The 16,869-nt window shown below is 37.2% G+C and overlaps 1 protein-coding gene across 1 annotated transcript; it reads left to right on the top strand.

Moving 5' to 3' along the window:
* The first annotated feature begins 1,955 nt into the window (after window positions 1-1,955).
* Window positions 1,956-16,571, top strand: LOC139128424 (TPR repeat-containing protein DDB_G0287407-like). The gene is made up of 16 exons (XM_070694194.1): window positions 1,956-2,366; window positions 3,519-3,733; window positions 5,010-5,111; window positions 5,503-5,578; window positions 6,551-6,755; window positions 7,495-7,640; window positions 8,719-8,877; window positions 9,269-9,479; window positions 9,795-10,153; window positions 10,764-10,961; window positions 11,602-11,786; window positions 12,177-12,408; window positions 13,271-13,466; window positions 13,762-13,844; window positions 15,673-15,856; window positions 16,190-16,571. The coding sequence occupies exons 1-16, from the start codon at window positions 2,190-2,192 to the stop codon at window positions 16,534-16,536; spliced, it is 3,075 nt and encodes a 1,024-aa protein (XP_070550295.1). The 5' UTR covers window positions 1,956-2,189; the 3' UTR covers window positions 16,537-16,571.
* The last annotated feature ends 298 nt before the right edge of the window (window positions 16,572-16,869 follow it).

Here is a 16,869-nt window from a genome sequence, read left to right as displayed (position 1 = left end):
CAATGTTAAACATAAAATAGTGTGAACCATTTCCTTTTAAATATTTAAACTGCATAGTATTTTTGTTCATTCTAGATTCCCGTATAATGCTTTACTACAGCATTTAATGAGATAAAATACAATGGCTCGCATCGGGTGGAGCTTTATCGAAAATCACTCGACAGAGTTTGCCCTCCAGGTGAGGTTGTTTCTAGGTCAGGAGTTGCAACATCTGTCTACCATCAATATGAAACCTTTCTTGTTAAAATAGGATCAAATACGCCATTGCCTGACTGAGATCTTTGTTTCACAATAGTGGACAAAGCAAACGACTGAGATTGTCAGTAGTTGTGTAAGGTCACAGTTCGCCGAGTTTAACGTGCAATGTGGTTGCGCTTCTCTTCAAAATCGTTGTTGCTCAGAAGTAGGTTTACGGGTACCCGTTTTGCAGTACATAAATTATGTAGAGATAAGACATGGCACTGTGGATTTGCATTTGCAAGACCGATTTTTGCTAGCTCATGTAAATTGTCGTGGAGATGAACGTTACTAGATGTCCTTGACTAGTTGCCATGGGAACTGCGTTCTGCAAGTGTTTGATTTTACCGCTAATCTGTCGTGTAGCATTAGACACATGAAGACAAAACATAAAATGAACACTTTACACGAGAGTCTGACTAAGACTAAAATACAGCAAAACTCGACAAACGACAAACTCAGTGACCAAATGAATGTAATGGAGTATTTTTATAAATATGTTGGGTAATATTGCTGGTCAATACAACTTCAATGTGCAGTGAAAATATAATACACAGCAAATAAATAGATTGCGCACTTGCAATAAGTGTTTGTCATATAATTGTGTGCATGTAGGCCTACAGTTCATTTATTCAAAAACTCTAAGATTGGATAAATTTGACGTGTTTTGTTAGTCATTCATAATATATTGCATTGTCCATTATGTTATTGGACCAGCCTCAGGAAGGGCCGGAAAATATCCTATGCGAGGACTGTATTATTTATATTTGGTGGTCTCATTGTATGGGATTTTTCCGCCTTCTATGAAACATCTCATAAATTTTGCTTGTTGTTGAGTTAAACTAATTATGGAAGGTCATTTTGTGAAATACGTAGGTATCATCAGTGTAGACAATAACTAAATTTTGTGATTATGTAACCGATAATTATCAGATTCTTCGCTTAATTCGAGTTTAAGCACACAAATCCACCGAATGCTCATCTTATGATGCTGATCACAAGAATTTGTCGATGCCCTTCAATAACGCAACATGTCTACAGCAAGTGACCATTACACAATGCGCTCGTCTTTGCGGTTGATTCATTAGTGACAATGCTTTAAAGCAGTTGCGTAATGTGCATTGAGAGCTCTCAATGTTGCAGGCAGGTTATAGACTACACATGCTATTGATAATTCGACCAGTGGCATTCACACCATGTTTTGTCACTGTCCCCTCACTGTTGTTTTGTAATATAGCGATGACTGATCTTCGCATTTGTTCGGACTACACCGAGAAGATATCGATATAGATGAACTCTATGAGATTCAAACAACTCCTATGAATACCACCAATGCTGCAATAGTCTGCTCGTGCAGGTTCGCCCTCTGCAGTGCAAGTGAAACCACGCGTGAAGTGAAACAATTATCGAATATTTGCCAGAGGTTACTCTGGGTGAAAGCGTCCATGTTCTCATGACGTGTGTAAATAAAAATACAATTTACAAAAATTGGAAGGGTTTCCTCAGAAAGTATATGAGGGTTGAAGAAGTATAATTTGTTCGTTAATGCCACATTTTCAAACACAAAATAAAACTGTTATTCATCAATTCAATATGTCATTACGCCGCACTAGTTACACAACAATCATAGACTTGAATGGCTTTCTAATGCATAGAGCAACTAAACATTGACCGTCGTCTGGGTAACCAGGTCAAACAATTGTAGGCGGAAGTGAACGTGGGCCGCGGTACGGCACAAACCATTGCGGCTACACACCTGCGAAAGGACACAAAGTCTTTATACGTCAGAATAATCACTTTATAAGTCTGTGCGTTTTCTGCCTTTAACCATTCATAATAAGAGCATCGACCACCAGATAATGATAACACCATAGCCTAGGCTGTTCGATCGCGTAAGGAAGCAATAGGTGGTTTTAAGCGTTCAATCTTGCGGTCAGATCGGCGACAGTAAAATGGGTAACGGGTGTTCGGGTTCGGAGTCAACTCCCGTGAACGAGATGGACGGGTCAAGAGTGGCGACACCTTCGTATGCAGCCGCGGTAGTAGTGACAAACAACGAATGGTGGTGTGAAGCGGTCAAATTTCGTATTGAAAAGGGAGCAGATAAAGTATTGCAAGTCATGAAAGAGGTAAGCATTCTATTCAATGATTCTATAGCTGTGCAGAATGTGACCAGCTCAGCTCTGTCTGCTTTGTCACAGCATGGAGGTAGTAGAGACCATCGTCATAGGAGCATAGGCGATCCCTTTAAATGTCTGAACATGAAGTCAGGTCAGGTTATATTTATAAAACGTATGTATGATTATATTTGAACAGAATGCTTGGGGCCCACGTTAAAATACAACAGGTTACTAACGCTACTGCAAATACTGTGACAGCTCGCTGGCGTGTTAGTGACAGCTATTAAACAATAGACAGGAGAAGCGAGTCAATGGCGATCGCGATGTCCCCGGGCCACTGTTTAGAGAGAGGTCAACGTCCTTTATTCTATCTTGGTCGCTGTAAAAGTCCGAAATATTTTCTCGTTGAAATTTTATGACTTCTTTCCATATCGAAATATTAGCAATATTATAACAGGTGGTAAGTATCCATGTATGTCCTGCAGATAAATGTATTTTGACAAAAATATACAGCTGGTATTGAAAACCTGGAATAAATAGATGTCAGCTGAAATAACGCTGTTTTGACTTTTGAAATCTAGGTATAAAAATACCGATAGGAGCTGAGTTTATCAAAGCGACAGATGTAGTATAGCCCGACTACAAATGTAACGAACTAGGGGTTCTTTCTTGGCATTTTACACTAACTTAGAGAATATTTATGGGGTGTACATACCAAAGTAATAGTTTTACATCCTACGTTGTCCTTTAACTATCAACATTAAGCTGGCTGGTATGTGCCTCGAAAGTGAAAGACTTAAATTTTTTGCTCAGTTTTCCTTCAATGACATTTTAAACCAAGGTCACCATGCAGTTTTATACATTATAAACAAATTATACCAGACATTTAGCGATTTTTGAAATTTCAAACGGCCACCATCCCATAAGGAAAAATAAACTTTAGCTATTTGAGAAACCAAGACAGTGAAATTCGTTCTCACTCCGAGAGCTTTAAAATGAGGCCCTAGAATTCGAAGCGGTAGGTCAGTAAAATATTGAAAAAATTGAGAGTCCAAATGTGGGCATTCTGCCTTAAATGATTGACACAAGGTCTTGTGCAGACGCCTGATTTAAAATTTCCGTCATCCAACATGTGAAATAAACTACATCCTCTTGTTGCAGAGACGAGGCTGGAAGACCATTCGTCTGTTTGTCAGCAGCACATTCAGTGACATGCACGCCGAGAGAGAGCACCTGGTGAAGAGAGTTTTCCCAAAACTCAGGGAATGGTGTGACCCACGGAAATTGAGACTGATTGAGTGCGACCTCCGCTGGGGTATACCAAAAGATTCAACGACAGCATCCACTATACAGACATGTCTCTCAGAGATTGACAGGTAACTGTTATGTGCAATTTCTTTATCAACTGATTATTATCGCCATTATTTCGAGTCTATTCCCCCTAACTAAAGTACGTTGAAATACAAAGTATTTGACCAGTTTAGAATACTAAGTTCAATGTGCCCTGTTACATTCGGCGAGTGAATTCCATGTGAAAAAATGTGAAACCGCGTTACAATTCAGATCTCAACACGAAAATTTGACGCTACATACACAAAGTACACAGGCTGCACAGTCAAAAAATGAACATAATGTATTTCAACATGATTTTAGAAATACAGCACGAAACTTCATACAAATAGAACAAAAGTTACAGCATATACATACAAAGTTACGGTTGTTGAAGTCTCAGACGTTCGTTCCTCTCAGATGAGACTATCAATCTTTTGAAGTCGGCAGAGGGTGTAGTGCAAATGCTTTAGAAATCATGGGATGGAAAACTCAAACACGTCCCATCCTTCTTAAATTATTGCGGTGTGAAAATTGAATTCCAAACCCTTAGAGAACATCCCCGAAACAGATCAGATGGCAATATGGGGAAGGGGCAGACTGAGATAGTAATGTGGATAGAGACAGAAGGGTAAAACAGAATTTTCATGTTGACCTGAACCTAAAGTTTGGTATTCATATGGCGTCTGGTATTGATGCTGTTTGATATTGATACCGTCTAATACTGATAGTTTCATATCGATACTATCTAATAATGATACTGCTTCATGTTGATACTGTCTGATATTGATACTGTCTGATATTGATACTGTCTAATACTGATAGTTTCATATCGATACTATCTAATAATGATACTGCTTCATGTTGATACTGTCTGATATTGATACTGTCTGATATTGATACTGTCTAATACTGATAGTTTCATATCGATACTATCTAATAATGATACTGCTTCATGTTGATACTGTCTGATATTGATACTGTCTGATATTGATACTGTCTAATACTGATAGTTTCATATCCATACTATCTAATAATGATACTGCTTCATGTTGATACTATCTTCTATCGACACTGTTTCATATTTATACCACAATATTGATACTGTCTGATATGGATACGATCTGATATTGATACTGTTTAATATTGATACGGACCGGGTTTAATATTGATACTGTCTGATATTGATACTGTTTGACATTAATACCATCAATCGATATTGTCTGATATTGATACTGTCTGATATTGATAGTTTCTGATATTGATATTATTTGATATTGATACTATCTGATATTGATACTGTTTGATATTGTACAAATACAGGTGTAAAGAGGAGAACCAATGCCCCTACTTTCTGAATCTACTGTCAGAACGCTACGGCTGGGTTCCTTCCATTAACGAAGTACCAGAAGACATCAGAATAAGGTGATACTTCCGCGTGTTTCATGGCAATTCTTAGATCGAATTCGTCAGCATTGGCATATAAACTATTTTGTTTGCCTGAACCATTTGCTACTTTTGAATTTCACTAACAAACCATAGTAAAAAAATGAAGATCAACATTAGACATGTTACCGAGCTTGTGAACGTATCTTTTAAATCATGGTAAATTGTTATGAATGCAACCGTGTTGAAAACGTTGCTTTGTCCGTGGTACGTACGACTTTTCATATGAAACTTCTGTCACAAAATGATGGTGCAAAAGATCACAATAGTGTAATGGAATGCTTATATAGCATAAGTTATAAACGTTAAAAATGAAATATCTTTACAAGTCGGTTTTTTTTGCTAAAACTTTCTATTAAATCCTCTTCAGATATAACTGGTTGGCGGGAATGTCTATAACAGGCATGGAAATTCAACATGGTGCGTACAGAGAAAGTAACCCTAATGTAAGTATTATTTACCATATTGAAGGTGAAATGTTGTCCCCTCGCTTACTCTCGCTTTAATACAAGTATCGTAGCTTCGGTAGCTTGTCGTTGTCCACGAATAAAACTCTATATACGGTGTCATTAACGTTTGCCCTGTGTAAACCCAACTCTGGTAACGTCTGTTGAATGAGAACGATAGAACAACTCTGAATTCGCATACATATTTGTCACAGCGATTAAAGAAGTTGAAAGGGCAGGCTATTTGTCACCTTTATCTCAATATAAATTAGTCAGTATTACTCATTATCAATATATATATATATATATATATATATATATATATATATATATATATATATATGTATATATAACATAAATTACTTAAAGTACAAAGTAACAAAGTATCTGTTACTTAAGTTTCATGAATCCTGCAATCGTCAGACAGACTAATGCGTCTCTTGCCAAAACAGTCACTTTTATATGGTTGGGGCCTATCATTATGTTGTGTTGTAGGCGGTGTTGAAATTTGAAAGGATCAGGTCTTTGACGTATCATGGTCAATTATTGACAAAACATCGAGTTACTCATTATCAATGTTGACAAATCTACGCTGTTAAAACAAACACTCTCGAGTTGATTTCAAAATGTCGCCACCAAATGTTATATTCTGTTTATCAAATTTCAATCATCAAGAAACACAATATAATGGTACGTCCCAACCATATATTCCGTATATATATATAATATATATATATATATATATATATATATATATATATATATATATATATATATATAAGCATAGAAGTGGTGAAAATAACGGAATAAACTTTAAACGGGCATTGAGATTTAATCCACATGATAGAGGTTACTCACAGCCGTTTGTACGGCTCAGAAACATTGATTTGAATTTCATATATTATTGGCTTCCTTAATTGTCTTGTGTATGATTGATTTTCATAATGATATTTATTTCATCTTCACATTTAGGCCGTGTTCTTCTTTAGAAACCCTTCATTTCTTGAAGACATGCACGACGAAACAATTCGCAAGAATTTTGTGGACGAGAACGAGCATGCCAAGAAGTCAATTTCTCAAATGAAGACAATGATTAAAGATAATTTTCCTGATAGGACAATGGAGTATAGATGCAAAATGGACGGAGTTGGTGATGACGGTAAAGTAAGACTTCAAGGTACGGTTAGTTGTTGCTGAATTTATAGCGTTGGGTATTGTTGATCATTTTACGGTCAATAAAGTACGTCACTGTGTTTAAAATGAATGAAATTATCAATTCGGAAGTAAAAAATTGGTTCTGCTAAAATGGAAATGTGCTGACGAAAAAGACGCAATGTTTATAGATTTTATGATACTAATAAATCAATTTCCTTGAAAATATTTTTGTTTCATAGATTTTTACGTACCTCAATGAATCGCTCAAATGACTGTGTATAGTCTTTCATGTGTTAGTGACTTTTTAAAGTGCCTATGTCCTGATGATATACCCAACTGTCAACCGATAGACTAACATTACATTAATAAAGTCAAACTTATACAAGCACTCACACTTTTGCTAGATTAGGTAGCTTTCTAAACAGATTGCATCTGACACACACAGTACCTAAAGCATTGTTACATGTAAGTTGTCACCACCGACTGGGGGCGGTGTTGCAACCGTGACATGATCTGACGACGAAAGACTGACTTTCGACAATTTTGCACGACACTTCCTAATGTTGGAGAACCACTCGCATTTTGTATTCAAGAATATCTATTGCAGAACGACTTCGTAATTTTAGCATTATAACGATATCTTTTAGAATACATCTGACTGCTTACACTTTTTCATAGATTTAGCAATTTCTGCTTCATACGTGATGAAGGTCATCCTTCTCAGTTCGTTGTTACTTACCAGTACGCTGTCTCTCCTACAGGTCTTACGGATTTTGGTGATCAAGTCCTTGATCATTTTAAAGACGCACTGGCTCGTCAGTATCCAACAGATAAACTCCACGACGCCGAGGACATGACGGAAGTTATGAAGGCTGAACACGAAATATTCATGACAAGTCGATCTCAGGTAAGTCTGGATTTTGTGGATTATCAAAAGTCAAGCCGTACCCAAAGAGCTCGCTGTAGCGGCGGCAGTTCTTGTTATATATAATCGAGTTATACTTGACATTCCCAATGATCTATGATTTGTAGTTAAGTATAAGTCCAGAGACAATGTACGTAATTACTAGAAATCGTTAAAGACAAATTCGTTTTTGATTTTCAAATACAATATGAGCAGGGGTAATCCTAGTAAACGTATATGCCAGGCAAAATTTAAAGGAAAAAAACGAAGAAAATGTATCAAAAAAGTTATTTTGTTTTGATTTTTTCATCATTACAATCTGCCTCTTGAATGTATTTTCCTCGATAAATCTATATATTCAATGTTAACGCTCCATTGGCGGATGATTAAATTGATTCAAGTAATTTTGTTTTCTATGCACAAAAAAGTCACTTGATCTAACCCAAAAAAACTATTGTCTAATAAAAAGTTTCCAGCATGTCAATATGGCCTATGTGTGTATCTGTGTATGTGTGTGTGTGTGTGTGTGTGTGTGTGGTTGTGTGTGTTAAATGCATAATTTTGACAAGTGTCTGAGTTTTTGAGTAAAAAGAAAGACATCACAAATATATCTAACTCAGTCCTAGCCAAAAAGGTATTCATATGTACATTAGGCTTTGTGTTGGTAAAGTTGATACATATCTTTCAACAACTTTTGACAAGAACTTGAATATTTTCTCGTTTGTAGAACAAAATGAACACATTATCAAAGGCTGCGTACAGTTATTATTTTTCAAGAGAAAGTCACAATGCAACGCTGATTGCTTATTTGGACACCTCAATTCACAATACCCACCGCTTCCGCACGAATAATGATCCTATGTGACCGTTTTCAATTTTTTTCGAAGACGGATCCTGTTGCACACTGCTCTGTATATTACAAAAATAAGCTTATGTTTACCTGACTAAGATCGAAGCGAGTAATTATAATTCACTTCTTCCATGATAACTGAAAGGTCAATTTTGCTCGAGATATATTTCACATGGAGCAAAATACGTAGACTCTTACAGTGTCAATATCACCTGTGATTCATGTCCGCAGGTTTTACTCGGAAGGGACGAGCATGTCAAAGCAATTACAAACTACATTGAGTCATCTTCGTCAAATGTACCATTGGTTCTCATTGGCAAACCTGGGGCGGGTAAAAGTGCTATTGTGGCCTATATGGCTCAGAAATACGTGCAAACATCAAAGTACAAGGTGAGTTGTATGTAAGTCACACGATATGTGATCTAGCTTATTGTATGTTATTTAAGTTTATTATGACATTTTTTCTGATTTTGCTCTTGATACAGTCTCCACATTACAATATTCATATGCACTTATTTAATTATTCACACTTTGAGGCTATGTCACTTTTACAACATGCAACTTTCTATCAGGGCCTGTATGGAAAAAAACGCGAGAAAAACTAAGTCGCAAAATAAAAATATACAAGAAAAAGAGAATGTATTTTTTCAATCCACATTTTAGTAAAAGTAAATTGAAAAGTTTCGTTCTGAATTATACAAACACAATCTTACTGTTTACGGTGTCTCTTAGAATTTCTGTTGGCATTGACTCTACATTTTCTTATCTACTCCCGCTGCAGGTATTTTATCACTTTGTTGGCGCCACACCTGGTTCAACCAATTTACATCGACTCTTGTCTCGCATTTGGGGTGAGCTGATGCCTCGTTCGGAACCGGCACCCGTCGATTTAGATGAAATCATTCGTAGCATGACAAATGTGTACAGTAAAACAAGCGCTGGACAGAAGACCGTTTTATTCATCGACGCGGTTAATCAAATGGATGATGATGGTAAAGATAACATTGTCTATTCCTTCAAAAGTTTTTCTGTGTGATTTTTTCCAAAGTCTTGGAAGAAAACAGTGTAAACGATTTGAACTAATTTCGGAGAATTGGATCTTTTGATTGTTCAAATTCATTTATTAAAAGTGTAAGGTGCCCTGTAGCTGAAAGTTGCGATATTGTAAATTACCCATAAAACAAGTTTCTCGCAAAGAAGGAAAACCAATGGGCATAATATTTGCAGATTGAACCAACATTTCTACACTAACAAATAAACCCAAATTAGTTCCGTTCGTGTCACTCGATTTTCTATCTTTCTTAAAGGCGAGTCATATAAGATGAGATGGTTACCGATGCAACTAGAGAAGAACTTGCGTATTGTCATTAGTACATTGGATGGCCCTTACCTATACACCCTGAGATCTCGCGAGAAGAAACCATTAGAATTGGCTGTCGACCCACTGCCATCGGGTATCCGTGGAGAGATCGCTGCCAAGATACTGGCTGAATACAACAAGAAACTTGACAAGGAGCAAATGGCAAAACTGGTAGGCAAAGCCGAGTCAGGAAATCCGCTGTGGTTGTCTACAGCCTGCGAAGAATTAAGATTGTACGGCGATTTTCATAGACTGACGTCGAAGATCGAGTCATTGGCTGAGGATCTGTCGGGCATTTTACAACAGGTGAGATGTATGACAGATAGAAAGAGTTCATATTACAAATGTTGCGCATGTAATTGTCGAATAACTCACGAAATTCATTCTGTAACTGTAACAGACAAACATAAAAACACAGACGGATAGATCGTCATTAATCGTTACTTTGCGAGAGGAGCAATAGCAGAATACCAAATTCAATTTTGTATCTTGAAACTCATTTATAAGAGAATATCGATGACCGGCAATTTTCTCTTGTGAAGCTACTCTGTTTGTTCACATAGCTGTAGAGCGAGTCATGTGTCGTTTGCCGAGTTGGGATCAGATAAGGTTGAATGAAAGATGTAATAAAAAACAGCGGAGAGACTATTGCATAGCAACGAGGAGATACAAATATTTTATGCATACGCCGAAGCACTTGACATAAGCAATTATAGATACTTACCTTCACTTGATGCAAGTTATTGTCATTAGTTTAATATGGCATAATTTTTTTTCGTTAATGGCCCCAAAAATAAACGGAAAGATGAATCAGAACAATTATCGAAATCATGGGCTTGTCATGATTTTCAAGTTATGTGTTCATCAGATTTGGACGGAGGAGCCATGATTTGCAGTTCACATTCTCTTTTCACAGATGCTTGAGAGAGTGGCTGCCGAAAACGGGGGAGATATTGTGAGGGCGACGGTATGTCTTCTTGAGTGTTCAAAACACGGGCTGTTGGAAAATGAATTGCTCGAATTGCTGGCCATTAAACCAACTATTCCTGAAACAGCAAATTCGGTGTACCAGAAGTGTACCATCATTCCTGGTGAGAAAGTACCCATGGCCGAGGTTTGTACCGTGTTCTATTTATTTCAGTTGAATACTACATATTTATCAACTGTAATCGAACCATGACGTCGTTAAAATGAATACGCCGCATCAGAATGTATTGTTGTTGTGGTTGTATTGTGCAAGTTAAAATAAGCTTATCTTTGCTGTTAGCAAGTACACTATCGGTCGAGAAACTGACTGTTAAGCAAGTATGCGCCTCAAAAGTGAGACTTAAAATTTTCCCAAAATTTTCCTCGAGAAATCTTTCAACCATTCTCTTTCGAAATCAGAATAAAAATCGGAGGTCACCTTGCAAATCGCTACTGGAGAAAGAAATTACCAAAAAGTTACATGTAATTAAGATTCAAAATGGCCGCCATTTGTGTTAACTCCATGAAGAAACACACAGATTTCGATTTATCGAAAAACTAAGAAGGTAAACAACTTTCTTACACCAGAAGCTTTAAAACGACCCACACAAGTGGTAAATAAAAAAAAAGAATAGTGAAAGTTTGAGAGTCCGAATATCTGTCCTCTACGGCATTCTACCTTAAAGCAGTAGACTACACGCCGTCGGACATATTCTTCCATTTTCACTTTTCATGATAATTTATCGCTCAGAAGCTGTAAGTGTGTTTATTTGTTTTCTTTCCTCCAGTGGGCTTTGGTCTATCTGGGTCTGAAGAGATTTTTACGACCGTGTGGAAGCTCTGGTGAAGGTCGATTAGACTTCTATCATCGTTCTATCAGCAAGGCTGTCAGGAATATTTACTTCGCTGGTGGATCCAAGGAACTGAAACAGTGGTGGCATAAGAGACTTGCAGATTACTTTAACAGAGGTGGGTGGTCAAGAATCTGTAGATTAAAATAAAATTAGTGAAATACGCGATTGTTAGAAACTGAATATCTCCAGTGTCATCAAAGATATTTCTTATATCAATTCGGATATGTAATCCTCAAAGTGCTAATGGCAAACGGACGCTAGTTTTTGTTTTGTTTATTTTGAGGAAAGGTTCTGCAATTCTTAATGGTGAACGACATAGGGCAATGCACACAAAGCGACAGAGCCAACGATGCCTACCTATACGATCTTCCCATCAGAGTAAAAGTGATGCCAATTGCGTGAGGTTTAAATTTCATTAAAAAACGAATTGTACACAGTCAAACCGTTGAAAAATCAAGAATGGCAGTCTGTAAACAGCTGACATCAAAATATAAATTGTTCACTTGCAGTAAGGACACGGAGCGACGCGCAGAAGAATTCCCATATCACCTGGATACCATAGATGATATGAACAGACTGCAGGAATGTCTCTTAGAATGGCCCATGTTTGAAACCATGTACAAAGAGGAGACGAAGATAGAATTGATGAGGTACTGGAGACTTGTCGGCGGATACGACCTAGCAGCAAAACTTTACGGCGATAAACTTAAACAAGAAATGGAAACGGTAGTGCCTAATGAGGTGAACAGTTTAATTTGTTCGAATCTGATGTTCTACTCCCGAAGTCATGTGAATTTTAGTCCCTTCTTGAATCTATTTGTCAACAGTAACATTGCATATTGAACAATTTGTTGTGTGAACAATGCTAATACTTTGTATCTCGACACGTTTGCCGTCTATAGAACTCAAATACTCAAATGTTGTCTCCCTAAGCTACCCCTACGTGACGGCAACGAGCTGCCAATTTGTAAAGTGAACTTAAATGTAACTTCGAAGTTTTGAGGAAAAGCTAGACCACAACAGGGCTGTTCAAACACCTCTTCTGCCTCCATAACGTACAATAATAGGCAATAGACAAGTTGAATTGGCCGAAGTATGTAAGCGTGGAAAACTATTTATGTACGAAGTAGAAAGTCATGTTTGTTGTGGTACTCTCATCTCAGTCTGTATTCTGTTACAGCATTCCCTCTCTTCATCTTGGCTGACTAGTTGTCTTGTAATACTCCTGCATCACATTAAAGACAATATTGTATGTACTTTTACAGCCCATATTCAGAGTGCAGACGTCGTCGTGTGAATTATGAGTTCTTGTGAGTTCAATCCAACTCTTCAGGCAGGGCGTCCAAGCCTAACTTGATATTGCTACTTGAGAAAGGGGAGATTACGTCGCTTTATATTCCCTGGGTAATTGACGTGAATTTGTGTGATCCAACTGCAAACTCTGGTCGGTCACATGTCCTTTTTACTGTCGATTATTGTGTTCTCATGACTTCGTCAAAAGGTATTAAAAGTGATATGAAAACATAGTGTTACATTTGAAAGATATCTGAATACTGTTACTACGTTTTGTCTCATTATCATTTCTCTCTTTTTATCACTGTAGTCGGCAGAAGACAAGAAAAAGCGAGAGAGCGACAATATGAGGATAAACAAATTGGTTAGCCGATTTTTAACAGATATCGGTCAATACGATGCAGCAAGACAGAAACTTGGTGAAGCTATTGAATTCCATTTGTCTGAATTCGGAGAAGACGACACTGAGAGCCTTTTCACGTTGGTTAAACTTTGTTACGATGAAGGTAGGCCAACAGTCATTTCCTTTAGTTCATTAACGAAGCTTATGAGTGTTGAAAATCATAGGGCAAGCCGTAACAAAAGATGAAAAGAGCATTGATTCAAGATGCAAGATGCAAAGTACATACATTGATGCAAAAGAATTACATCGTCGTCAAACCTTTGAACCCTATATTGTACTTCTGGACAACAAAAACTGATATTCAGGGTCGCTCAGAAGTAACGTAAGTGTGATAGAGATTACAGGGTAATCAAAAAGAGAGCTTTTTGAACTTAACTTTGTTTTGTTTTTCTTTGCAGCGATAAAATTTGTTTATGGGTCACATCCAGGGTATAGAAAATGCTGTAGACTCGGTAGCGAGTACGCAAGCAAATGTTTAGAGGTACGTACAGAGCAGTCACTCGTAATTCAGACACAGTATGACAGTTGTCTATTGAAATCGTGTTGCATCGTCATGTTTATATTGCTCAGTGAATAGTCACCTTTTTTATCGTGATTACGAAACTACCGTGGATGGCGTAAACTAGCTACTGAAACAAGAACAGCAAAGTAATAGTCGCGCCAGTGGCTTACTGACTACGTATGCGCTTATTCATAATATAAAACTATGCGACTAACCTCATGGGCGCCGCCATGTTTTTTTGAGTACTCGTAAATAAAAAATACAAAACGTGCAAATTATTATTTTATAACATGCCATTTATAAAATATATCTTTTGTTAGCCAGTTAGTGTTATTATCCACCTTGTCGCTGATACAAAATATCGTTAATATCACGCGTAAAAAGTAGGAAATGGGAGAAAACTGTCGTGCATATGAACGGGGGGGGGGGGGCATACGCAAAGAATGCTGGGATTGAATTTAGAAAAGCGCCCCCTGTGTCAATAACTAGATTCAAAAATAGTCAGTTTTTAGACGGAGCGCTCTAGTTTTCAGCTTGCAAGTGGAAGGTGGGCAGTGCGGTTACCATTGCAATGGTAACGATGGCATAATACGTCCCTTGTTTAAGGTGAAGTACTACGAATTACGTCAAAATTGAGTTGTGGTGTCATTTTCTTAAAACTTTGCACAAATATCCTTGGAAGTTGTGCAAGTGCAAAAATGAAATAAAAAATGGGGGTCACCACGCTCGTTTCCATGGAAACGGACGTTAAAATGGCGTCGTTAGAAATATATAAAAATGATATAATTCACTTAAACTAAAGAAAGCAATTATAAAACGCTTAGCAAATGAGTTAATTTTAATAAATACCAAGACTTAAGATCCATATCTATCGAATGTACAGTTTTCATGATGTTTGTGAAGAAATTTTAACATAAGTATCGATTACAAAATGACGATATCGAAATTATATCACTACATAATTTTCGAACTTTCTTCCTGTCGCTTTGAATGGTGTCATTTTGACCAAACTTGGCGAATAAACTCCTGACATAATACCATTTAGTTTACACTTTTAATAAAAGGGTGTCACCACGCTTCTTTTTACAATATCTCCAGGTGAATGGGTAATTTGCGCCATATAAATTGGAGAGAAATGTTAATTTTTCGCTCATATTGAATAAAAACCAGCTTCCTAGGGGGTCAAAATATGACAAGGTTATAGGTCACATGTATGTCTAAGACACTGGGTCAAAAAATTAGGTAAAAGCGCAATTTCAACAATGACAGGTGATGTTAAATACATGCGCTACAAAATAACCCATTTGCGGCAGGCTGGAGTTAAACCTGCGCAGAAACGTTCTAAAGCGTGTGCGCGTCCGAATTCGTCGCCCTTTACCTTAACACAATAGGCTGTTATCACGGTAAAAAATATCAATTTTTGTCCAACATTTTTACACATTACAGAAAATCTATTCCTGCACTGCTGCAGGGTTTGACGTCGTGTACGTTAATGTACGTACGTGAAGTGTTTTCACCAGAGGGAAAGTGGGCATAGTTGTCATATAAACGTATATGAAGTAACAATTACCTGTAATTATATTTTATTATCATGAATCAATACAAATAACAGTGCCAATCTTAACCCCTGGCGCGACACCAAGGGCTGAGCCCTATATAATATTAAAATTTAATACAAATCACACACACGTTGGTTGTTAATGCCATGATTTTCTGTGAACATAGGTGCCAATAATAGATGAAAGTAGTAAGCGTCAATTTTATACTGCTATGTTGAATAATTTATACCTTGTAATATTGTTGACAGGCTTACAAGAAGAAAGGTGTGGCGGAGAACGACCCATCACTTGGGCAATTCTACTTGTACTGTGGGTATTTCCTGAGTGAGAACTACTACGAGAAAGCGAAGGCAATATATAAAGATACAGGTGACAAGAGAGGGTTGGCACAGGCTTTGTACATGCATGCAGAGAAATTCCAGTATGATTCTAGTAAGTAACTTTTACATATGCATGTGGACTCTTCTATTGTTGTCAATTTGGAATATTACGAAAACTGACATCGACGCTACGCATATAGCAAGAGATGATGTTTGTTACCAATGCTCCACATAACTTCTTTGACATATCGTCTGTTCGGCAACGCAAGAATTCATATTTCGATTTGTATTGAAAAGTATGCCGATGTGTGTTACTCACTCTCTTTCATCAATTAATAGTTAGGGTGTTTGTCTTGAAATATTTGCCACCAATACGGGCTATAAGGCACTCAAAGAACAGTTACACTTAAAATCCAACCGCTGAAACGAGTTTTTCTTCTTGTAGGTTTTAGTACATCACGAGACATGTACGAAGAATCACTAAAACTGTGTCTGCCTGAATTTGGTGAATTCCACCAATGTACGGCCAGGTGTTATCAGTTGTATGGTCAACTCTACTGGAATCGATGGAGCCAACAAATGGATCCTCAATGGTCGACCTATATGGAACCCTGTCTGGATCTCTACAAGAAAGAGTTGAAGATTTTGGAAACCCTGCTTGGACCGTTGCATCCCACCGTTGTTCGCTCTCGAGAAGATGTGATAATAATCTTGCAGACGTTAGGGCGGGATGGTGATGCAAATAAACTTCAAGAGGAACAGCCAGATGATAGCAAACTAATCGTACAATAAATCTATGTTGAAATGAACATACATGAGTTTGGAATCACTGTGACAGTATGTATGTATCTACATACTGTGTATGTGATCCATCTGTGCATATATGTATATATCTTCATGCAATCTAGAATTGGATTCAACTGCTAAAAATATAATCTGTATTTACATACGTGCTTTGTATAGACGGATAGATCATATATTTTGCATGGGCCTATATATCAGTCAGACGGTGTCACGTAGCGTATTAGATCTCAAAATATTTATTATGAGACTTTTGATATTGAAACTTTAAATAATGTTTTAATAAATGTATCTGAAATAGATCTTACTTTAAGAAACATCATC

The sequence above is a fragment of the Ptychodera flava genome, unplaced genomic scaffold (genome assembly GCF_041260155.1).
Source record: "Ptychodera flava strain L36383 unplaced genomic scaffold, AS_Pfla_20210202 Scaffold_53__1_contigs__length_892398_pilon, whole genome shotgun sequence".
NCBI classification, from domain to species: domain Eukaryota; kingdom Metazoa; phylum Hemichordata; class Enteropneusta; family Ptychoderidae; genus Ptychodera; species Ptychodera flava.
This window is presented reverse-complemented; position numbering and strand designations above follow the sequence as displayed.

Bases quoted from the DNA above. Each gene is read 5' to 3' on its own strand.
- LOC139128424 (XM_070694194.1), top strand. From the start codon at position 2,190: ATGGGTAACGGGTGTTCGGGTTCGGAGTCAACTCCCGTGAACGAGATG. The intron at 8,878-9,268 runs GTGAGTTGTATG...CTCCCGCTGCAG, and splicing joins TGCAAACATCAAAGTACAAG to GTATTTTATCACTTTGTTGG. The intron at 11,787-12,176 runs GTGGTCAAGAAT...GTTCACTTGCAG, and splicing joins GATTACTTTAACAGAGGTGG to TAAGGACACGGAGCGACGCG.